General features: G+C 40.2%; 1 protein-coding gene across 2 annotated transcripts in view; it reads left to right on the top strand.

The window, feature by feature from the left end:
• Positions 1–24,339, top strand: part of CAMK4 (calcium/calmodulin dependent protein kinase IV) — a 284,110-nt gene that overhangs the window by 125,394 nt on the left and 134,377 nt on the right. Inside the window, exons 3-4 of one of the 2 annotated variants that reach the window (XM_054033155.1) lie at positions 23,442–23,504; positions 24,180–24,262. In XM_054033155.1, the coding sequence (XP_053889130.1) occupies positions 23,442–23,504; positions 24,180–24,262 (146 nt within the window). The remainder of the gene's footprint in view (positions 1–23,441; positions 23,505–24,179; positions 24,263–24,339) is intronic. The other variant, XM_054033156.1, reaches the window with a different exon arrangement.

Raw genomic sequence — 24,339 nt, 5'->3', positions numbered from 1 at the left:
AGTAGATCACATAGATCAACCCAGAAGGTTTTCCCGGAGAAGAGGCGATTTCTGGATGTTAGGAATCCGGGTAATTTGGTGAACAAGGCTGCAGGTCCTTTTCTCATTTATTGTAGAATTTGAAAGCTGTGTAATGAATGAGGCAAGGGACAGGAAGAAGAACAAGAATGATCTTGTAATTAAGGCACTTGAATGCCATCCATGAGAACCGGATTCTGTCTCTGCCACTGACTTCCAATGTGATTCTGGGCAAGTCACTTTAAACCAAGTTCACAAGTGCCACTGTATGTTCCTCGGGTTCTGGGTGTCCAACTTGAGAGTCGGGGGACCCGATTTTCAGGTATGCAGTGAATACTCTCTATAAATACATCACAGGGATAAACACCAGGGAGGGGATAAAGTTATTTAAGTTAAGCATCAATAGTGACACAAGAACACATCGATATAAACTGGCCATCAACAAGTTTAGGCTAGAAATTAGGTGAAGGTTTCTAATCATCAGAGGAATGAAGTTCTGGAGCAGACTTGGAAGAGGATCAGTGGGGGCAAAAAACCTACCTGGTTTCAAGACTGAGCTTGATAAGTTTATGGAGGGGATGGCATGATGAGACTGCCTACAATGGCATGTGGCCCATCAGTGACTGCTAGCAGCAAACATCTTCAGTGGCCAAAGACTGGACTCTAGATGGGGAGTTACTACAGAGAATTCTTTCCCAGGTATCTGCCTAGTGTGTCTTGCCCACATGCTCAGTGTTTCACTGATTGCCATATTTGGGGTCAGGAAGGGATTTTCCCCAAGGTCAGATTGGCAGAAATGTTGGGGGGTTTCACCATCCTTTGCAGCATGGGGCATAGGTCACTTCTGGTTTAAACGAGAGTAAATGGTGAATTCTCTGTAACTTGAAGTCTTTAAATCATGATTTGAGGACTTCAGTAGCTCAGCCAGAGGTTAGGGGTCTGTTACCAGAATGGGGGTGGGGGGCTGTGAGTTTCTGAGGCCTGTGATGTGCAGGAGGTCAGAGTAGATAATCATGATGGTCCCTTCTGGTCTTAAAGTCTATGAGTCATACACAGCCCTAGGAGAGCTCCCTCTGCTGGATGCTCATCAGACTGCTGTTTGGGCCCCACCTCGGTGAAGTTCGTATGCTTTTAAGCTTCCCTTGATCTGAGTAGGCTGTGTAGTAGGAAGAGACCGAGGGACAGATGGGGCATAAATGCATGTATGGTAAAGTAAGGTGGTCACATAACAGTGTTTAGCCCACTGGGCCATTTTCACTCTGTGCATTATGTTTTACCGGGATGATGGGTAAACATCCTCCCCATAAAAAGACAAAAAAAAAAAGAGTCTGAGATATAAGCCCTTGTATCAGAGGCCCGGTATGAAACCTGAGCTAAAGTAGCGAGCAAGCTTTGCTGATATAAAGCAAAGTTAGCAGAAGTCAGGCTATGAGCAAATGTCAGGCTTTGCCTGCTTGCAAGTTCACAAAATCTGGCAAGAACAGGGCTGATATTGTGGAAACACACATTCCTAAAAAGTGCTAGGCACAGAGTACTCATGCAAACACGTTCCCGAAGAGTGGTACCAGAACATCCCAATATCAAGGATGGTACAAAAACATCCCCAAAGAATAACAGAAACACACTGACCCCACCTAAAAGAGAAGGTCAGGATGACAGTGTGATGAATAGAGATGTTTTGATCGAACCAACATGTACAAGGAGATGGGTAACAACTAGCCATGTCAGAGGGGCAGTATGTAACTTGTTTGTATCAGGGTATAAAGAGGTATCTCTGAGAGAATGTCTAGGTCTGGCCTAGGGAGGAACGGAAAGTCCTGCCGTTCACTGAGCTGGTCCATTGTTATGGGCATACATGTATTAGTGGTCCAGTAGAGTCTGCGGGATACTAGTACCATGCTTTGTCGACAATAAACCTGGCTGGGTGCCTTCATCTCTTAATGGATCTTGTGGTCATTGGGCGGTTCGCTCGAGGTCTGCCATGCCAGCTGTCTGCACAGGGCTGGGGCGGCGCACAGAGGGAACACACACATGAAGCCAAACATCTATCAACTTCCAACCACAGGCTGCAGCACTTTGTTTGTAGGCCTCTCTGGCACCTGGGCACAGGCTCTCTGTCCATTATTCCTTCAGGGAAATGGGACCTCTCAGCCCATCTGCCCTAGGCTCCAGGATCAGTGTTAGATCCCACAGACCTCCAGTAGCTTAAGTACACCCTCTCCCAGAGCTCCAGTCTTCTGGGTCCTCTGGGTTTACAGCTCGGGGACATGTGATAGGTGTAGCACATAACACACACATAGGCATTTGCAAAGTTTTCTAGAGACAATTATTCTTTACTTTACTTTAATTGTTCTGCTCTCTCCCAGAATGGCTGGTGAGAGACCCATTCTTTTTAACCTCACATCCCCTTTTGTCAGGTGACCCTCTTATCATTCTTGTCAAGTGATCAAAGTCCCCCACCAGGAGATCTGTTACTTAGTTATGTTTCCCCTGGAGTTCAGATTTGAAAAACTGGTTTACCTTGAGTGGTTGCCATCTCTTTGTCCAAGGGGGACCCATTTTAATGGCCCATGATCAAAGTTTAATGACCCTCTACTGTTAGCCCTGTGCCATCTGCAAGAATTTCTCTTATTACCTCCTGTGGGTTTTAGCTCAACATGAAGGCAAAAGACACAGAGAAGCCAAACGAGCTTCACATTCAAAATAATTTGCAATCCAACAAAGACAGAGAGTCCCCAATATCAGCCACAATTCATAAGCTATGCATAGATTCCCCAGATTGTCATGTTGAGCATTAACAGCTGCAGCTGAAGTCAGTGAATGCTGTGGATGATCAGCATCTCTGACAGTAAGGCAATATAGTCTGGAGTAATAAGTATAGGGTTGGGAGTCAGGAGGTCCTGAATTCTAATCGTGGCTGTGTCATTGACTCACTGTGTGACAGTGAGCAAGTCACTTTGCCTTTTTGTTTCAGTTTCCCTATCTGTAAAATGAAAATGATAATATTTGTCCACCTACCTCACAGGGGTGTTGTGGGGGATAACCTGTTAATGTCTTTACAGTGCACTGAACATATATAAGTGCTATAAGAATGCTAAGTGTTCTGAAAAATGAGCCCCTACATGTCTCAAGTAGGCTGACCATATACAGTCGATACTTTGGAAAATTTTAGGCTTAATCTCAGTTCCTCATCTATGAACATCCTCCCTACTTCACAGTGTGTTGTGAAAATAATTAATGTTTGTGAGGCTCAGAGAGAATCATAATTAGAACTGGTTTTCCCCTCTGAAAATGTTTGACCGTTTTTTGGGAAACAAAAACTTGTGGCTGCAAAAACTGAAAAGTTTGATTCAGAGATGTTGCCAAGGAACCTCATGGAGTTGTAGTTCAGGTGTCTCATGCCCCAATTCTTCTCTTGAGGCTGGGCTCTCTGGCCAGACTACATCTCCCATGAAGCACCACAGTCTCCCCTCTTGCTGAGCTGCCACAGTGCATCATGAGTAGGGCACTACCAAATTCATGGTCCGTTTTGATCAATTTCACAGCCATAGCATTTTAAAATTAGTTGATTTCACGGTTTCATATGTTTACATCTGAAATTTCACGGTGTTGTAACTGTGGGGGTCCCAACCCAAAAGGAAGTCATAGAGGGGTCGCAAAGCTATTGTAGAGTCACAGGATTGTTACTCTCACTTCTGTGCTGCCTTCAGTTGAAGAGCTTTCTGTAGCCAGGAGAGATATTTGGAGGTGGGTCTGATCTCTCTCTCCTCCGTCCCCCCACCTCCCAAGAGCAGCTGTGCAGTGGAAGAGGAAGTCCGGTCCCTCCCCAACCTCACTGGGACTAGCCACTGGAGCCCAGTGCCTGGTAGGAGCTCTGACCTGGGGCACCCCCAGACCTGCCCCTCTCCTCCCCTACAGTAGCTAGATTGCATGGGCGAGATCTGATTTCACAGCCTGAGATGCATTTTTCACAGCTGTGAATTTGGTAGGGCCCTAATCATGAGAGAGGTAAGCCAGCTGGGAAATCTGGTCCATACAGGAGAATGGGGGCATGAAGTACCTAAACTACAGCTCCCCTGAGGAACACCAGGAACATTTTGAAATCAAAACTTTTTGATTTTTGGGTGTTTGGTTTCTTTTTCTTTTTTTCCAATTCATTGAGTTGAAAAGACAGGTTTCAAACAAAAAGGTTTTGATGGAAAAATTTTGAGCAGCCTAAATCATAATGCACTCTCACAACAAGGCAGAACTAATGTTGCATGGGCAGCCTTATTTTAGCATTTCCTAATTTTTGAGGGCTCAAACTTGCAAATTAAATATTATTTTAAACATAACGTGTTAATATGTAGTGTCTTAGATTTAAAAAAAAGTATAAAAATAAACTATAGTTTTGCTGATCATCATTTTGAAAAGCCATATTTTGTCAACAGACACCACAACATGGCATCAGAGATACATTTTCCCCTTTAGTCATTTCTTATTCTGAGAATAAAGAGAGTTTTGCCACTAACTTCTGAAAGCACTAGGATCCTAAATACTGTACCACTGTGTAGTCATTGTTGGCAAATAATGACTGTTTAATTACCTCTTTGCCGGTAGTACTAGCTATTGTATGCCTGGATGGCTTTATTTTTCTTGATGTATTGCTTTTTAATCATCAGTGTCATCAAGTGTTATTAATTTATGATTCATACTGTTATATACGTTTCATTTGAAAACTGAGCAAAATATCTCATTAAAATTTTTGACAAATAAAGAAGTCATGTAGCATAATGGGGAAAAAAGCTTTGGCTTCCCATTGTTCACATCCAGTCTTGGCTCATAAAGAATTCAGTTTTAAAATAAATTCTAATTCCACCAAATAAGCAGTCTACAGAGAAGCACAATAAAGTTGTTTTTTACATAAATACCTGGTAAAAGAATAAAGCAATTAAAAGAATACTTCTTCTGAAGTGAGATTGATACCTGGTTTGGATTTTATGACCTATAGTTTTTGACACTGTAAGTGTACTTGGAAATTTCTCCTGACAAATAACTTTGGAATATAGCATTGTGTTCACTGGAAAGTGAAAAGTGCTTTTTATCTGTATTGCCAGATCCTTCACAACAGGAAAAATCTCTCTCACTCATTCAAAAATATTGTCCTGTTGTATATTGTCATTTCCAGGTAATCTCCATTACAAAATATTGTATTATAATACATTGTAATGCCGATGATGTATAAAATCACTTAAAGCAGAACAATATTTTTCAGCTGTCATCATTTAGATTAAATTGGTTTTCACTTCATGAGTAAGTCATCCCTAGGGTTAAGATATTAAGTCAAGAACAGAGAAGTTGTATTATGTCTTTTTTGCACTGCATTTAATTTACAGATAATTAGATACCTTTGGTTTCTGATGTTAACAGATTAACTTTTAGAAGTGTAAAAGTTAGCCAAACTGATGAAAAGAGAAATATATGAAACTAAGCTTTCTTACCATACTGCTGTACAATTTGAGGAAGTTTGACTTATTGCATAACTTGTATTGTTGAACTAATAATTCTTATTAGCTAAAGAACATCCTTCAGGTGATTAAACTAGTGAGAAGGAACCAAATTACGCACACACTGATTAAATAGGTACAATTGAGGGAACAACTTGATCTGAACATTTATGAGGCAATTTGTGCCCCAGAGTTTTTCTCACCACCCTCATCCAGGCACAGAAGGCACCCTTAATATTGATTGTTCTTCCCTCCCCAACCACCTCCTGCATGAAAGGGCAGTCAGCTGCTTCTGCATCTGTGGGGCTGCTCTGCGTGTCCAAAGTCTGCACAGGGGTAGGGACCAGAGACTGGAAATAGGAGAGATATATATGTAGCTATTTGGTAGACCTCACATGGAACCAAAAGCAAAGGGTCCAACTCCATGGAAGGGCTGGGGAAGAGAGCACAGTTGCATAGTTCCCCTAGCACCCAGCAGCAAATCTGCAAATGCACTAAGCCAGCGTGAGGCTAGATTAACATTTTACTAGAGTCCCCCTCTTCTCTTCTGAACTCGGTGGGGTTATGCCACCACTATCTAAGGAAGCCTTGGACGCCTGACTCAAATGGATCTGCCCTGCTGGGGAGAACAGCACAGGGCCAGGATTTGGTGTGGAAGAATAGTGCTTCTGAGTGGATGGCTCTGTGCTTGCAGTGGATTGCCTGAGGTCTACAGGGTTTGAGTTAAAGATCTGTGAAGATCTGCTTCTTCCTTGGAGGAATGAGAATCAGATTTCCTAGGGCACTATGAGAATTGGATAGGATTTTTAAAGGATGTTACCGTATTTGTTACTTTCCTTATTACTAGGGCACTGAGAGTAATTTGGGTTTGGTTGCCAGGGGATTGGTTTCTCTTGCATACTTCTAAAGACAAAACCAGACACATATATGTGACAGGGAGGGAAAAGAGAAGAGCAAAAGATAATAAACTGCTGCTTTTTCTATCTGCTGCTGGCAGTTCAATTGCTGGAAAATCACAAGCGTGGCATATAGTGCAAGATCCAGTTAACCACTCTCTGGCTTGGGAAAGTAGTTAGCGGGGTTGCTCTTATTTTCCTCTGGCCCCTGTTGGAGGCAAATCTCCCTCTTTTTAAAACATGAAGTTATTTATTTTATTTTGTCTTACCAAGCTCAGGCTACTCAGTATTTACTAGCTTGCCAAACTCTGTATAACAACGTGTTGCAAATCTGTCCTGACTGGCTAAGTTTCACTATTATTGGTAAGACGGCTAGAGGGAAGGATAGGAAACAGGTTGGAGAAATAAGGTGGTGATGGAAAATTAAAAACACTGAGAAGGGGCAGCAGGAATTGTAAGTTCACATCATGAGAGTTGCTCAGGAGAGGCCATGAAGAGAGTGATCTTGTCTGATTTCCTCTCTTTGTGTGGTCTGGGCCGAACATCTTTCAAGACCAGGATAAAGACGGCTCAGTGATGTGATGGTCAATCCTCAGGTGCCAACCTGCATCGGTGGTAATAACTGGGCAGGTGGTCATGACAACCATTCAGCCTCTTTGTCATGCTGAGTTCACTGCCACTCTGAGCAAGCTGCCATGTGCTTCCTAGGAGAGAAGTGTAACTTTATCCTTCAAACTTAAATTAAAATATTTCTTCAGTATTCCGGCGCCTTCTGTTTGAGCACCTTACTGTTACTAACTATTGTGCTGTTCCAAAGATATAATTCCTTTATGCTTTGTATTTATTTCACTAGCAGATGTTTGAAACCTGAAGTGGGCTTGGTTCCAAAAAACTAGAGTGCTAGTATGAAAAATGTAAATACAGTGAAAATTAGCTGGATGTATTTCAATAAAATAACAAGAAATAACACAAATAAGACTTTGTTATATGTGTTATGTTATACAGAGTTCTAATTGCTTTGGTACATAAATTTTTCAAGAAAATTGGGATTCAGAGTTCACCACAGGGTTCATAAAGATTAAACAATCTGATAGTGTCTTAGAAACCCTAAGCAAGACTTTCAATGGTAGCTAAGAACTAGCAGAGTTCTAGGTTTTATCTTAACTATCTTAGCATTTTTAGCCTTTTAGACATATTTTAACCAACTCTTCTGTTTTTCTTTTAAGTGCACTTCATCCCTACCCTGTGTTTTGGTCATGGTAAAATCAGAGCGAGAAAACTGCAATAAAAAGTAGAGCTTTTTTTTTTAAAAAAAATGTGTTGTAAATATAGTAGGTGTGAGATTTTAGTGTAACTGTACAAAAGGCTAAACAGTAGCCTTAGGTCAAGAGATTGCTACAATGTAGCTTTCAAGAATATTGAGGAAGGAGTTGTTCTAATTGCTGACGACTAGGACAAGGGAGAAGCCAAAAATCCTGTTAATTAACACACTGGAAAAAAAAGTAATCATATTAATGTCTCATTCTGAAGACTTGGTTATTCTGTTTAGGTATATTAAGTGTTTGTATAGCTCCCATTGCTGTACTATCTGAACGTCTCACAATCTTTAATGTTTTTACTCTCATAACACCTCTGTGAGTAGAGCAGTATTATTATCCTCATTTTACAGAATGGGAACTGAGGTCCAGAGAACCAAATTCTCAGAGGTATTCAGGCTCCTAATTTCCATTAGGATCTGGGCCAGAGAGACTAAGCAACTTGTGTAGGGTCACAGTAGGGAATTGAGCCCACATCTCCCGAGTCCCAGGTAATTATCCTAATGATCTTTCCTTTGCAGATTCAATTAACACAGCTTTCTGCCCTGTGATTTTTGTATCAGTGTTTGTTTATGATTCTTCCTCAGTCAGGCAGTATTCCTTATTTAGGTCTAGGATTTAAAACATTTTAAAAATTGTCCCTCCTCTTTACTTCTCCACCCCCAAACTTTGGAAAAGACCATGGTGCCAGGCCTCAAAACTGGTGGACGCCCTCTAGCAGTAGCTGTCTCTGGAAATCACAGAGTCGGCTCTGCTTCAGGTTGTATTATTTCTTCTGTCATTTCCAGGAGGCTGGAGGGAAATCAGTGTCCATCCCGTGTCCTCAACCCTCCCAGTCTCCACCCCTTCCACAGATCATGCAAAGAGTCCTTTGCAGCATCCCAAGAGGGAGATGTCACCATGAAGATGACTGAGACCCCTGCATATGAAAGAGGGGAGATCCATGCGGGCAGACCTAGAAGTTTGTTTTTCTTGTTAACCCATAATGGCAGTGAAATTAGTACGTAGTTTCTAGTCATAAGATAGCATCTAATTGGTAGTATTAACTTCTAATTCCTTTTGAGTTTTGGGTGTTCCTCTGTTCTGCTTAACGGGGCTCGGAAATTGAGAATGAGAATTGTTTTAATAGATGCTGACATTTAGAACCATAATACAATATATTCTAAAGGTTCAATCTCTCAATCCTTTGTAACAAGATGTTAAATATGATGCTGCTGTAGTTCTATAGCTGTAATTTAGTTAAACTCTTGATCCCTATTTCTAACATTTAGAGTGCCAGAGTCTACAGTCTGGCTGTACTAACAGGGCAACGGAGGATTCCCGACTGTGGGGACTCTTTGGGTGGTGTAGTCTGTTCTCCACTGTCCAATTCCCCACCCCACATTGGTGAAGCAGAGTGCTGATCCTCAGCTGGCGCAGCTCAGCATGGCTGAGGGGGTGGCATTGTGTGTGCGTGAGAGTGAGTGTGCTGGTTTTAATATTGCCAAAGAAAAAGTTCCAGTATTAGGCAAAAAGATTTTCCATATTTTCTGTTGGCTTGGCAAAAAAGTAAGAAGCTCAAGTATGTGTGTGTGTGTGTGTGTGTGTGTGTGTGTGTGTGTGTGTAAAATATATATGTATACATTAGACAGTAATGATCTCATAAGTCTTTGATTACAAGTGGCTTGCATGGCAACCATATGTGTCAGTATTTATCTATGGAGCATTTGGTTCATGTTTTACTCGATAGGAACTGGGGTTAGTCTCAGCTCAGTTGTGGTATAATTCTTTAAATCATACAAAGAGTCCTTGTGGCACCTTAGAGACTAACAAATTTATTTGGGCATAAACTTTCGTGGACTAGAGCCCACTTGCTACCACTCTGAAACCTTAAATCATACAGTTCATTCATTTTAGTATAGTAGTTTATCCTTCTTACTGACATAGCCATTACTACTCTGTCATAAAGCTATAGGGCACAATTCTATATGAAGGTGTACTCAGGCACGTATAGATGTGCTCAGGCACGATAGTGGGATTTTTTCAATTTGTCTAAAAATTGTGTTGAGCTCTAGCGCTCCATTTATACTTAGAATGGATGAGACAGTATTAAGAAGAGATTATTGATGCTGACCAAGCTTTAGAAGTAAACATAAACTTCCAGTTTTTCGATGCTTGCTTCTACCATGAATATTAATATCTATAGAAATAAAATCTTTTAGGTTGGAAAAGATCTTTAGCAGGTTATGTAGTTCATTCTCCCTGCACTGTAATATGACTGATTTAATGCATAATAGGTAGTCTCAAGTGTAGCCTTTAATATATACAATAAAGCTGGCTTCACAGTTTATCTTGACATCTTGTCCTGAGGTCTAAACTATTTGTATTACAATAGTACCTCCCAGTTCTAGGTTCCATTTGTACTAGGTACTGTACAAACATATAATAAGTTAAATTTTTAGACGTTGTGCCCTCATATATCTAGCATAGGCCTACACCAGTGACAAGACCAGAAATAGTTTAGGAGCCTTTTGAAACTAGTGCCCCCTAAAATAGCTCCTAATTTTTTCCATTGAGTCTCTATCTACATCTCTGACCTAATCACCTCTATATGCCACCCACACATCCTGGGCTTCTCCCTCAATTGCTCTGTTGGGTCCCCCCCATTCCCAACTTCATGTCTCCTTTCATTTTGTCACCTACACTTTGAGAAGCCTCTATGTAAGGGATCCTTCCTCTGCTTGCTCCCATTCTTCATAAAACTTCTGAAGACATCTCTGTTTTGAGTGGCATTGAAGTTATAAAATTCCTCACTCCACTCTGTTGTGCCTTTCTACTGAAGCTTATTGGGCAAGGACTCTGTTGTTGTTTGACTTTTTACCCACTGTAGAGTGGTATGTACAGTATACTAATAGAGTGGGCTGTAGATCTAAAGCCATCACCAATCAGCTGTGCTATTGTTTAAGAAGTGGGATGCATGCCATGTATTTGGCCTTTGTGTGGAACAATTATATTTGTGAAAGAGAGAACAATCTTCCCTATGGATGGCGGCATTGCTGTATTATACCTTAATAGGCTAATTTGAAAAGGTCACATTAAGCTATATAATTTCAATGAGCTACTACATAGATACCAAATGTGTGAATTAGCTTCTTGTGACTATTTCTGTGCAGTTTCTTAAACTTCTACAAGAGTGGCACTAGGTTGGTAATGTGGGGAAGCATAATGTATCACAAACCGAGATAGATCTTGGATGCAGTTGAGGAGTAGCTTGAAGATGACAATAGTACCAAGTGAAGTATCTTATCACCTAGAACGTATTGATTTTCATTAGGACTGCTACTGAGCGAGGCATTCTGAAGAAGGGGGAATTCTTTACTTCAATTTTCTTACATTGCATGTGTAAGAGAAAGAAGCATATCACATTTTTGGTACAGAATGCCAGCTATCTAAAATTGGTTGCATCATTAAGACTTATTAATCCTGTTTAGAAGTGTGTTAATTTTCAATAAAAACAATGAATTAATTAGAACAGACAGGATGAGAACTCTATTGTAATATGATTGTCTCTCAGCTGTTCTGTTAAATTCTTGAATTTTGGGCCAAATGTATCTCATTCCCAGAGTGCCCTGGCATTTTCCTACTACTGTGTATTAGAGAGAGAGAGGGATAATGAAATACTCTAACCTCACCCTTTGGTTCTGTGAGTACCAATAACACATCCACAGGTACTGTGGATGAGTAAAGTTTGACAAATAACACACCCTCAAAAAATGACCACCGCATGATTACCTCTTTAGCATTTGGCAAGATTGCCATTGTGTGCTGTAAAAAAACAAAAAAAACCCCAAGAGGAATAACAGGAGAGAAGATAAACAATATAGGATATAAATGTTAGTTTATCAAAAATGAAAGTATGCACATTTTTATGCCCTGAATACCTCAAAGATCAATAAATGAGGCATTCAGAGGCTGAGTGGTTGTTTTTCAGCAGTGATTATTTGCATTTGCAAGCATTTGTACAAGTGTGCATGGGGTTTTTAACATGAAAAATCAGGTGGACCAGGTCATTTTCCAAACATTCATGCAAGTAAGGATATTTGAATGTAAACACGTATATTCAGCGTTTGATTTATTCATTCTTTATCACTCACTATTCATTATTTTCTCTTTTAAAAAGTTTCAGTCATCAACTCAGGGAACAGAAACAATGCCATGTGACTTTGTTAGTCATGGTGTCTGATTGGTCAGCTAATAGGTGAAATGAACTGTTCATGAAAACCCCATTAGGGGTTTTTGTTAGCTGAAATTTGTTTGCATAAACTGTTCTTTGTGCAATAAACACATTTGCAAAAATCAGTTCACAAATGAGTCAGGAACAGAAGTAACAGCTAAATTAGTCAGATAACTAATTCACAACACATAATTAGGCCTGCACTATTCAGCATATAATTAATTTAAAACTCAAGTTGTAAAAATTATTTCACATCACCAGTCTTGCTCCGGCAATCTCTTAAATGCCATGATGACCCACAATGAATTGTTCTGTGGTGTCACCAATATAATGAAATCCAATGGGACAATGGAGCCAGCCCACAATTGGTTGGGTGACTTTTTAGTATGTTTTGTGGTTCTGGCTAGTTTTTTTTTTTTTTTTTTTTTAATATTATCATTCATGTCACAAAGGGTGTAAGCTTAATAAAATCAAAATTGCAAAACACAGTTTGTTAAAATTTGTTCCTTGATCCAATGGGCCAGCTCATCCTGAGAATGTCTGTGATACGACTTCACAGACTGTGTTTTAGCTAATAGGGGAAGCAGTTGGCCCTTGGATAGAAAAATTGACCTTTTAATAAGAACTGATGCTTTTATCTTTAGGTATTGCACCCCCTTTCTTCCTTTTCTTCAAAGATGTGCATCTGCAAACACCTAATTTAGGTATACATATTTATGTGCAAGTAAGGTATTTACATACACACACAGTGACTTAGGTACCTAACGGGCTAAGTGCAGACACATTCATACAATTTCCAATGCAATTATTCAGTTGGTGTACATGTTTGACCCTATTGTATGTATATATGTATATATTTTACTCTTCTTTACTTTGCATTAAGTATGCAAATTGACTTATGGAATCACTGCAAAAAGTTGAGCAATGTATGAAGTGAAAACTCCCTGCTGGGTGCACAGAAAGTACTGCAGGGCTATGCAATTACTGCTATACTTTATTGTATGTTTGATGTGTTCTACAGTGCGACAATATTCAGCTCAAGTAGAGATGCAGGCAGAAAAGTCTATCCAGCTTAGAAGACAAAAGATTGTTTTTAAATGATTTTTATTTTTCATTCTTCCCCTTTCCTCTTTTGTTTATCCTTCAGGCCTTTGTTCCCTGCTCCTTCCATCAAGCAGCTTTCTGAAGCTTTTAAGAGAGAGTGGGGAAAACCTTATCTTACCAGAAACCACAACCTTTCCCCCAAGCCTCAAAAAAGTAATTTCAAATATTGTATTAGACAATACTCTTAAAATAAACTTTTCCAAAAATTTTTAAAGACAATTCTGACACCCTGTACACAGGGGTCATTGCCTCACTAAGAGATGGCTCTGGGCGTTGCTGAGAAAGTTTGTCCCAGAGTGAATGGCTTCTGAAAAACAAAACCTTCACTTTATAGAAACTCTTAACTTTGCTCAAAAAGCTAAACCAGAGTATCTAGTCATCTTCAGTAGATGTCAAATGCATGCCCCATCTATAGCATACACTCGATAGAAGTACTCTTTATTCATATGTAGTGGTGCTGGTGGGGGGCGCAGGGTTATACTGGTTTGCCCCATCTATGGATTGTTTATGTAAAATTGAAAAATATTATCCAAACTTGATTAAATATAAGCAGCTAGTGGTATTCGATTTGGAATTCTCTGCCCTACTGTTTTTTTTTTTTAAGTGTATCTCCCAATTTTCCTAATTTATTCTCATTTATAACTGATATAAATCAGCACAGATCCACTGACTTCCGTGGCTGAGTATCTGACCCTGAATGTCCAAAATCTGTGAGCCGACATAGAGACCCATGTTCTCAGAAGGCTTTGCACTGGTTTTATTGTGGATTTCTCTGTCCTCTCACAGGTGGACATTATACAGGCTGTCAGAGATTTTGTAAATTGTAATATCTGAAAGTACAAGACTATTCTTCCATGTCTTTGTTTTGAAATAAGGGGCATGTTTTTAATAGTGAGGGAGTTAACCCTGGAACAACTTACCTAGGGACATGGAATATTCTATAACATTCAAATCTTAAAATCAAGAGCAGATCTCTTTTTTTTAAAAACAATGTTAGAGTTCAAACAGAAGTCATGGGCTGGATAGAGACGTTACTGGGCAGAGCTGGTCAAAAATGTTCTGATGGAACAGTTTGCCATCAGAAATGGTGATTTGATGGAATCAAAACATTTCAGGGAAATGTGTCAGTTCTGTCAAAACTTTCAACAGAAGCCAGCAGGCTGGGCCGGTGGCCACCTGGTTTCCTGACAGCCTGCCCACACACCAGCCAGCTGACAGGTGGGTGGGCAGGCTGTCAGGAAATCAGGCTGGCCAGCTCATGTTGGGGTGGGCTCTTCAGCTTCCTGGGCTTGCCAGTTCTCCAACTGCCTGCCAGCTGGGCTGCCCAGCTCCCCAGCTGGCTGCTCCCTTGTCAAGCTGGCTTGTCAGGTGGGTGCCTGGCTGCCCTGCTTGGCTCTCTGGCTGGCTGGCTCCCCAGCTGTTTGCCTAGCTCTCTAGTATCCCTCAGTATCCTGAAATATGCAGTGACCTCCAATCCGGCTCCTGCCCTCTCCACACAACTGAAACAGCTCTCACCAAGCCTCTAATGATCTCTTTCTAGCTAAATCAATGGGGTGCTTCTATTTTCTCTTTCTTCCTTATTTGTCTTCTACATTTGACATTGTTCATAGCTGTCTCAATCTCTGGTGTCTCTCCCTCTTTCTCCTGGGCTTACTTGATTCTGTGCCCTGCCTGCTTTCCCCCTAACTTGCTGACCACATTGCTACCATGTTTTTAAATTTGCCCTAAACTCTCTTACTCCTGTCTGTCTGTTGGTGTCCCTTAGGGTTTTATCCTCATTCCTATCTTCTTTCTATGTGTGCACACACACTCTTGGTTACCTTATCTCTTTCCATGTCTCCAACTCTGTGCCAATGGCTCCTGGCTCTATCTCACTAATCCGACTTCTTTCCCCACCCAGTCTTGTGTCTGCACCTGCTTTTCTGACATTTATTCTTGGATGTCCACTTTCTATCTCAAACAAATTCTCTCCAAAACAGAACTTCTCATCTGTATTCCTAATCCTTTCCCATTTCTGTTGGCTGTGTGTTTGTAAAGCACTGTGTGTAAGTCTACTGTATATAAATGTTTTATAATAATAACGTGGGGTATAAACCGCCAGCATTATCAAATGAGTGATTGAGTACCCTAATTGTCAGGTACTTGAATTAAATATAGATGGTTTAAATTTTTCCCCAGTACATTACTATTTATTCACCAAATGCATCTTTGGGAGCTGCCTCAGTTTCCTTATTAGTCCTCCTCTACACACCTCCTATTACCTGGGAGCAATTTGTAATCTTGCAATATGCACCTACCAGTTCTCCTTTGGAAGATTTGACAGCTGAGGCCAGCAGAAGTCCTAATGAGCACCTGATGTTGATTCAGGTTTACTTATCCATGGAGTCTAGTTATAAGCTCTTTTCCCCTATTTGCAACAGGATCTCTTGTGGATTGAATTCTCAATTTTGCTCTTATTAACAACCAAAGTATTATAGTAATGGTTACTTAAATTTGTTAAGACTGATTTTCACCTGTGCACTGCAGCTAGCTCCTGTGATCTTATGCTTCAGTTTCTAGCGTCATTATCCACAAAGACACAAGTGACTTTGGTTTATGGAGACAGACAAGTATGTCATTTGCTGCCAAGAGTTATGACTTTCAGAAGCTTAGTGGACCAGAAATTGATTCTGCATAGTTTAGCCGAGAAATTAAGAACTGTCTTCAAAGTTACCATTGATACCATGGACTATGAAGTGCAAAGAACTGTTAAGTTATAATGTAGTTACTGCATTATCTCAAAACAATATATATTATTTCTTAGAACCATTCTAGTAAAGAGCAGGGGCAAGCCAATAACCAGTCCCAGCATGTACCCCACAGATACAGGGAAATTTAAATATACAACTTCAGTTGTTTGGTTTGATGTTACATTTGGTTAAGTTAGAGGTAAGTGCGTGAGACAGTGGGACGGATTTCAGACCAGGGATTGTTTAAAGATAGAGAATTATGCTGTGGGGCGGCAATTGGGGGAAAACCCAGGATTCATTTGTTACAACTTTGTAGCATTACCGATCTGATGCAGACAGAACCAGCATTTGTAGGCCTGCGCAGGTCACAGTGGCACCCTCTCAAAATGATGCAGACAATTCCAGCTTAGACAAGGACAAACTTTTCAAATGTACATGTGTAGAGTAAACAGCAAAAGCCCAAGATGCTAAACAATGGGAGATGAGTGTTCAGAACCACTGGAAATCAGGCCACTTTTAGTTAGCCATTTAACTGTATACACCCACATTTGTAAATATCCTTAGCACTTTGTGCCTCAGTTTCCATATATGTGAAAAGGAGATAATAATACCTGGCTGCCTCACAGAGGGATTGTGACAATTAAATAAGGTGAAATCCTGGTATCACATTCCAGGGTGCTATCCAGACCAGTGAGAGGTTGTCACCCCGTCCCTCAATCTTAGGTGCCTCACAATGCTTTGCTGTTGTAGCTCCCAAAGAGCCTGCCAGCCTGCAGGTCACACCCTGAGTGTCTGTGTATAGCTGCAGCCCTGCAGCAGCTCTGACCCCAGCAGTCTGTCAGCAAACACCAGACACACTCTGGCATCTACCAGCCGTGCTTATTACTAGCAGGATGACTCCCAACATATTCCCAGTTCCAAATTTTCCCCAAAAGTGTGTTCTGCACTGTCCAGTCCTCTCCTGGAAAGTTCAGATATTAAAGGTCCTTGCCCCTGTAAGGGGTCAGTATTCAACAGTCTGCTACTGTAACTGGAGTTACCAACCAGTTCAGTTTAAACACAGCACTGGATTGGTTTAGATTAAAAGTGAAACAAGTTTTATTAACAAAAGAAGGTAGGATTTTAAGTGAATTCAGGTATTGGGCATTAAAGTCAGAAATGGTTACAAGAGAAATAAAGATAAAATGCTTTCAAGTAACCAAAATTCAATAAGCTAGACTTGGTTCAAGGTAAAATCCTTACCACATGATCCCAGCATCACGGCTGACTAAATTCTTAGGTCAGGGTCTGCTCCCAAAGTCAAAGGGCTGGTTCCTTTGTCGTCTTAGGTAAAAAAAAAAGATGATCTGGGGTGTTTTTGCCCCTTACTTTTATAGTCCAGTCACTCCTTCGAAGTGGAACCTTCTGAAGATTACCCCTCAAACAAAGCTTATTCAAACAGTAAAGGAGGCAATAAGGAAATGAAGGAGGCTCTATGCTCTTTCTTCTTGCCTATGTTTGCTTAAATGAAGATTTGCTTCGTCTCCTGCCATTTCCCCCCTTTGCTGTCTCAAGGACCCTGTTTACTACTTGTATGTAAATTGGGGTATACACACATTCCTTTGTTTAGGATAGGCCTGTTTAATAACTTTTGCCTAGGCACGGCTGTCTCATTTTGAACATGTGCTAATAACATCATACAGGGGGAATTCATAACTTTACATATAATGTTGCTACATATATTTCATCATGATGTTATTGACCAGTGCGTTATTAGTTTTCAAATGATAACTCACAAGGCATATTTTATACAAAGATTCTTACAATACTGCATAGGGTATTCACAGGGGTGCTTTTGGTCACACCTGGGCCCTGTTGAAGTCAATAGGAGTTTTGCATTAACTTCAGTAGAGGCAGGATTTCAGCTTTAATGTTTTTAAAGTGCTGTATAAGTCCTAAAACTAACCAGAACATACAGACATGTATCCAATAGCTGAGGGGACCTAACTGCATCCAGAACCTCTGCTTATTTGGAAAATTGTTACTTGAAAAGCTTTTGTAAATGTTTTCAGCTATGCACAAGCAGGTGGGCTCCACTCCTGCAGCAAGAAGCTGGCTGGGAAGGGCTCTAAAGACTACTTGACACACACATTCACTTAAATTATTATTATCATAATTTATTTTTTGTATTTAATAGTGCTCACAGTGTGCTGGGTGCTGTCCAGCCATACATGCAGATACAAACCTTGCCCCAGAGACTTGACAATCTGAGAGGATAAGCAAGAACCAGAACGGGAGCTAAAGTGTTAAAATACACAATAAATGTTTTTTTTTCTATATGAATAAATCTCTCCTCAACTTGGCCATTATGCATATAAGAATTGGACATATTTTGATTGTATCCCTGTCTTGTGTCCTCCATATACTGCCTAGCTTGTAAGTTCTTTGGGGCAGGGAACATGTCTTCCTGTTTGTGTAGATTGTGCCTAGTATATTGTGGATGCACACCAGAATACAAATAAGAATGAGAATGTAAAAGGACAGTGCCATGTCACTCTTCATAACAATTCCTGCTTCTTGATTGGCTTTTGGCAGTTTAACACTCTCTATGGTGTCTGCACAGATAAACCATGAAAGCGTGCAAATAAAGGTATAAATAATTACATGCCATCCCCAGTGCACTTTGTTTGAATGTATGTCTATGTTCCTGGAAACTTCTTGCCAAGGGTCAGCAGTGAAGAACTAGTAGGTAACCAGCTCATGTTAGCATGAGAAAGCATTTTGTAAATTAAAGCAGACACACCAATACAGCAAATACCTTTTTGGTTTGCTTTTAACTGGCTTGCAGTATTGGACTTGGATACGGGAAACAGAGTTCAGTTAAGTTTCAGCATTAAGTCACCCAAACCTGGCATTCACAAGCTAGTAAAAAACACATGGTAAATTTTCAAAGGAAGAAGGGATTTTATGGCCAGAGATCAAATACTTTTGATGAGAACAATTGATCAGAAACATACTCTAGTCCTTTTAGAACAGATTAAAATCAAAGGATAATCTCTTGGTCATCCAAGGATAGTCACTAAACTACTGTAACCAGTGAACGACTGGCAGCTAGCATTGATTTTACTACTACTTCGCAAAGGGTCTGCTTCTGCAACACTTACACTCACTGCATGGTATTTACTCATGAGAACAGCCCCGTTGGCTTACTCATGTAAGTAGCCCTCCACACGTGAAAGGACTGTAGGCTCAGGCTCAGAGAAATTGGCCTGGTTGATGTGTGCTTTGAATTTGTAAAGTGCATCCAGGCAAAATCAAGAATGGTTCTAGTTTTGTGAAAATGTGTTGGTCAGATATTGATTTGCACAACTCAAACGAATTGTTCATATCTGGGTGTCTTTTATCCAAACATTTGGGGTTGTGGGGTATTTTTGGATAAATGATTCATGTTTGGGCCCATTTTTACCTCTGTTAGCTCCACAAATTTAAACAAAAATATGTTAGCTAGAATTTAAATGTAATTTTTAAAATACAACGTTTTACAAATATTTATTTCAAAGTGCATAATTGTTTTCCTAGCAAAGTGATTGCCTTCAGGAATAGACAAACTTCAGTGAGAGAATTGTAGATGCTTGTATCCAGGATAAACATCTAGCGCCAAATTCAGACCTGATGTAAGTAGATGCATCTTTCATGGAAATGGCTGGACCAAATTAAGTGGTGACATGTGTTGTGGTACAAGTGACACTTTGCATGTGAGTTGGTAAGAAAATGAATGTAAGAAGTAAAATAGCATGATCTCCCTAATGACTCTGTTATGTAGGCTGATGCTCTTACCATAGAGAGATTTTATGTTTTTTAGATCTAGCTGGATATGCATACACAGACACACACATTTCTGTTTGTAAGATTTATCTCCATAGCCATTTTTTGGTTATAGCTTTCCAGGCTGTTTACAAATATCTAACTATGTTAGGTACTTACATGGCCCCCATTACTGTAGTATCTGAGCTCCTCATAGTCTTTTAACATCTTTACCTCACAGCACCCCTGTGAGATATGAAAGTTTCATTATCGTTATTTGTCATATGGGGAACTGAGGCACAGAGAGACTCCGTGATTTGCTTGGTGTCACACAGGAAGTCTGTGGCAGGACAGGGAATTGAACAAGTCTCAAGCTAGTGTCCAAACCACTGGACCATCCTTCCCCCCTTAATATGTTGCCATCAGGTGGATAAAATCAGGATCCCGTTCCTTAAGCTCTTTATTGTACTCTAGCAATGCCCATTTGGTTCCAAAAGGAAAACTCAGGCATGTCTACACTACAATTTACTTTAATATAACTTACCTCAGTCATAATAATAATAATCCACACCCTTGAGTGACGTAATTTATACTAACCTAAGCACCGGCATGGACAGTGCTATGTCAGTGGGAGAGCTTCTCCCACCAACACACCTACCACCTCTCGTGCAGGCAGGAGATATTAAGCTGATGGGAGAACTCTCTCCGTCAACTTAGAGCGTTTTCACCAGAAGTGCTACAGTGGTGCAGCTGTTGTGTAGACATAGTCTTATTGCATACCTGTTGCCAGATATTCATAATGCATGAACGTGTCCAAAAATAGGGCACTGTTCGGTTTGATACCTACAGCATGCTGGAGAAAGTAGATTGCCACATTTAAATAGCTTTCACGGGGGAATAACTGCCTTGTGCAATATTTTGAATTCATTTGCTTGACACCTACTGGGTTAGACAGACATTTTACAGAGAGTATGAAAACAAGTCCAGAATTCATCAATCTTCTTAAACCTTTCTAGCTGGAAGGAATTGACTTTGAGAATCTAGTAAGTATTTAAAGCCTGATCCTCCAAATCTTCACTCTCACAGGTAATCTTTACGCACATGAGTAGCCTCATTGATGTCAAGGGATTGCTCATTTGAGTAATGGTTTGCAGGATTATGCCCATACTTAGTATTTACAGTCAGTCACTTAGTTTTTATATCAGCTCACAGTAAAATAGGCGATTGCCTTACCTGAAAGTCCTAAAAGACGTCCAGTGTACACACTTAATACACTCACTGAATGCGAAGTTACTGACTTTATAATACTAGAAATACTTGTAATTTTTATAGGGCTGTGATGGCCCTTCACAATACTTTGTACTTTTATGGAGATTGTCTCAACTAGAATCAATCTCTGTGTTCTGCTTGGCATCACATAGCATTATCATTAGACCACATTACTCCTATTTCCAGCTTTGAAATGTAGTAATCCAACCTTTCAACTTTCATAGGAGTTAAATATGCCAACTGCTAGAATTTGAAAAAGCTATTTCTAAAGGACAAACAAGAAAAGTCAAGATCTAAGACATGATGTTTACTGTCTTCAGGAGCCAGGAAATGATGCCAGCTACACCTCACTCCATCCACACATGGCCGCTGACTAGAAAGGAGCATCGGATGAGAATATCATCACCACGTCAATGTTTTGATATACTTGTTAACATGTAGGAAGGAAGTGGGATTCAAAACCAGAAGATAGATGCCCATAATTCAATAGTGATGAAAACTGCCACATGTATAACCCAGTATCCCTAGTCTCTGCTATGGCATAAGCCTGCATGGCCTGTGCCGGGATGATAAGCTCCCTACTTTTTTTTTTTTTTTTTTTTTAAAGGGGGGCACAATCAGAACATGAGTACAAAGATGTTGCTTCCAATGCAGTGTGGGTCTTTGGGAGGACTTATACTTTGAGGTCAGTTTGATTGACACGTTCTGGGAGTAGTCTGTTGATTACCTTTACTGACATTTATCTGGCTTGCTACTATGAAGCAACTTTACAGCGAAGTCCACACAGCGTTTTCACTCAACTATTTCAGTCCCTTTTCATTTTTGCCTCTTCGTGCTGGTCGGACAAGGGAACCCCTTCACAGTGTCTCTTCAAGGTTGCTCTTCTTTTTTGGTCTCCTGTCAGAGCAAACTAAAATGAGCAGTTTCAAGGAAGGACTACAGGTCTAATTCTGTACTTGCATAGACCACCTTTGCCCCAGTGTAACACCATAGACTCCAGCTGATTTACACTTATGTAAGTGAGAGGAGAATTGAGCTTTATATCTCTGTTGTAATTTTGAAAATGAAAAATATTTGAAGCTTGTTGTCACTGGAAAAACAACTGTTGTATTTGTTCCCCGTTGAAGCAAAAGGTTTCCCTACAATCGAGGTAAAAATTTACGAAGCTTGTGTTTAAGCAGAGTGCTGCCTCTTTCCAAATGGTATCCTGCTTGTATAACATGAAGGCTTTTTAAAACATTTGTTTCTTACTTTCTAGCCACAATCATGATAAGTACTCAAGAATATGCCTCCGCAGTACAGGCATAAATCTTGAGTATAAAGTTCCACTTGTTCGTCAGGCAATTTTCTATCTTACAGGGTGAATTCCCTTGGATAACATTGAGTTCTTGTGTGAAACAAAACAAACAAACAAAAACCACTCCCTCTCTGCAGGATAGCTAACGCAACAGGACCATGCATTTAAAAAAAATAGTTGTCACAAAAGTATTTCTACAAACTTTGCTAGGAAATGGAAAAGCTATCATTTCTGAAGGCCTGTACAAGAATAGTGAAATGCATTTGAGGGTGGAATCCTTCATATTTCACATTCTCTTTTATAATAACAGGGTTACCTTGATCCATGTTGGCTCTTCATTTTATGAAAGTATCTGTTACGAGGACAGTTCCTCCATCAACTTACTGATTACTTTAGCTAAATAAATAAAATAAACGTCATGACATGTTTTCAAACTTAACAAGTTTTTTTTCATTCACTCATTCATGCACTTCAGTACCTGAGTATGATGGGGTACACAGATCCTCTCCAAACCTGGAAGGGGTTAACCCTCTTCCTATGACTAGTAGGAGCACAGTTGTCCTCCTGAGTGAACGACCCTGCTGTGCAGTAGAGCTGGACCAGCTGTGGAGAATTGGCCCTCAGCTTTACTATAAGTGAGATTTGCTGCAGGGGAGATGGAAACTGAATCTGGAGCAAGAGACAAGGTCTGGGAAGAGTGGTTGTTGAGCAGCAAATGGGAGGAGGGTCCTTCTCAGAATTTAATTGAAATGAGGTGCACCCATATACCTTTGCTTTAGAGGTGTCTCTGAAACAAGTCAAACCTTACACCTTGCTTTGGGCTCCGACTGAGGGTTGTGTGCCCCATACAGGGAAATAACATCCTTTACATTCACCTCTTAATTTTATAGCAAAATATACCACAAAGGTATAAACGCCACCTAAGCGTGAAGAATCCTTTCCTTCCCGACTAACCTGACAGACACTGTTAAACACATCATTTTAGGCCACATTCATCCCCTGGTGTAATGGAGATGCACAGGGACAGAATAGCAAATACAATCTCTAGCCTCTTTTTCAGGCTTGTCTTTCATATGTTTGCTGTCTTGCATGGGCTTGCAACAATGTGAATGTTCTAGAGAGAAAATGTACATTATTCCAGACCATGGGCAAACTCTCATTCTCTTCCATACAGAGGGATAATTACCTGTTAGACTTCAGTGCAAGAGACACAAATCATTCTCCTAAGAAATCTAGCAATCCGCTCATGGACATTTTCCTGTAATGCCGTCAGATGTTTCTCAGATGAGTATTGCAGTCACATTTCACATCTTTTTTTTCTTTTAACTAGGTAGACAAGAAAATTGTCCGAACTGAAATAGGTGTTCTCCTTCGCCTCTCGCATCCAAACATTGTAAGTGGGTATTTTTACAGTATTTCACTGTTTCCTCTCATTAACAATGTATTCAGTTTCTGAGACTGCAGTATTGATCTTTATAGCTCACATTGTATGCTAATATATGAGGCTTTGATTAAAGATCTGGGTTTTTATCTAAGATCATTGGGTCAGAGTTACATTTTAAAGTAAATTATTAAAGTTTCTGCCAAGTAGCGAGACAGAATTTACAAAAACAAGCCTTTTGCTTAAAGGGGAACCTGGCAGAAAAGGGATAAATAGAACCAGCTGGTGATGTCATGGTTGTTAGTCCCTGGAGGGAAGGAAAGCCTTGCGTTTGTCTTCAGGGAATTCCTCTGTAAGACTCATGAAGAGGTGCTGATGGGCCTTAAAGCAGTCTCTAATCTTCCTGCATTTGAGAAAGGGTTGCTGAGTTATGAAAGGTGAGTGTGTAGGGATGAAAGAAAGAGGGATCCCAGAGGAGATAAAAAGAAGCAAAAAAGAAATAATTAAGCGCCATAAACAATACTTACAATAAATTGCTTAACTGATCTGAGTGTGAACCATGTAATCTCTGTTAGTACCATCTTCCACTTCACTACAGTCCCCTAGTTGTAGTCTATTGTACAGTGCATGGACTCAGTTGAAGAGAGAAATCAGAAAATAATTACTCTGTTTGGTATCTTTTCCCAGATAAAACTGAAGGAGATATTTGAAACCCCCACAGAAATCAGTCTTGTTCTGGAGTTGGTCACAGGAGGGGAGCTATTTGACAGGTGGGTGATCTATACAAACCGCACCCTGCAGCATGCACAAGGAATTTTGTGGTGTTTACCTTACAATGCATTGCTCA

Source organism: Malaclemys terrapin, chromosome 6 (assembly GCF_027887155.1).
Source record: "Malaclemys terrapin pileata isolate rMalTer1 chromosome 6, rMalTer1.hap1, whole genome shotgun sequence".
NCBI lineage: Eukaryota > Metazoa > Chordata > Testudines > Emydidae > Malaclemys > Malaclemys terrapin.
The sequence above is the reverse complement of the archived record's forward strand: the minus strand, read 5'-3'. Positions and strand labels throughout refer to the sequence as shown.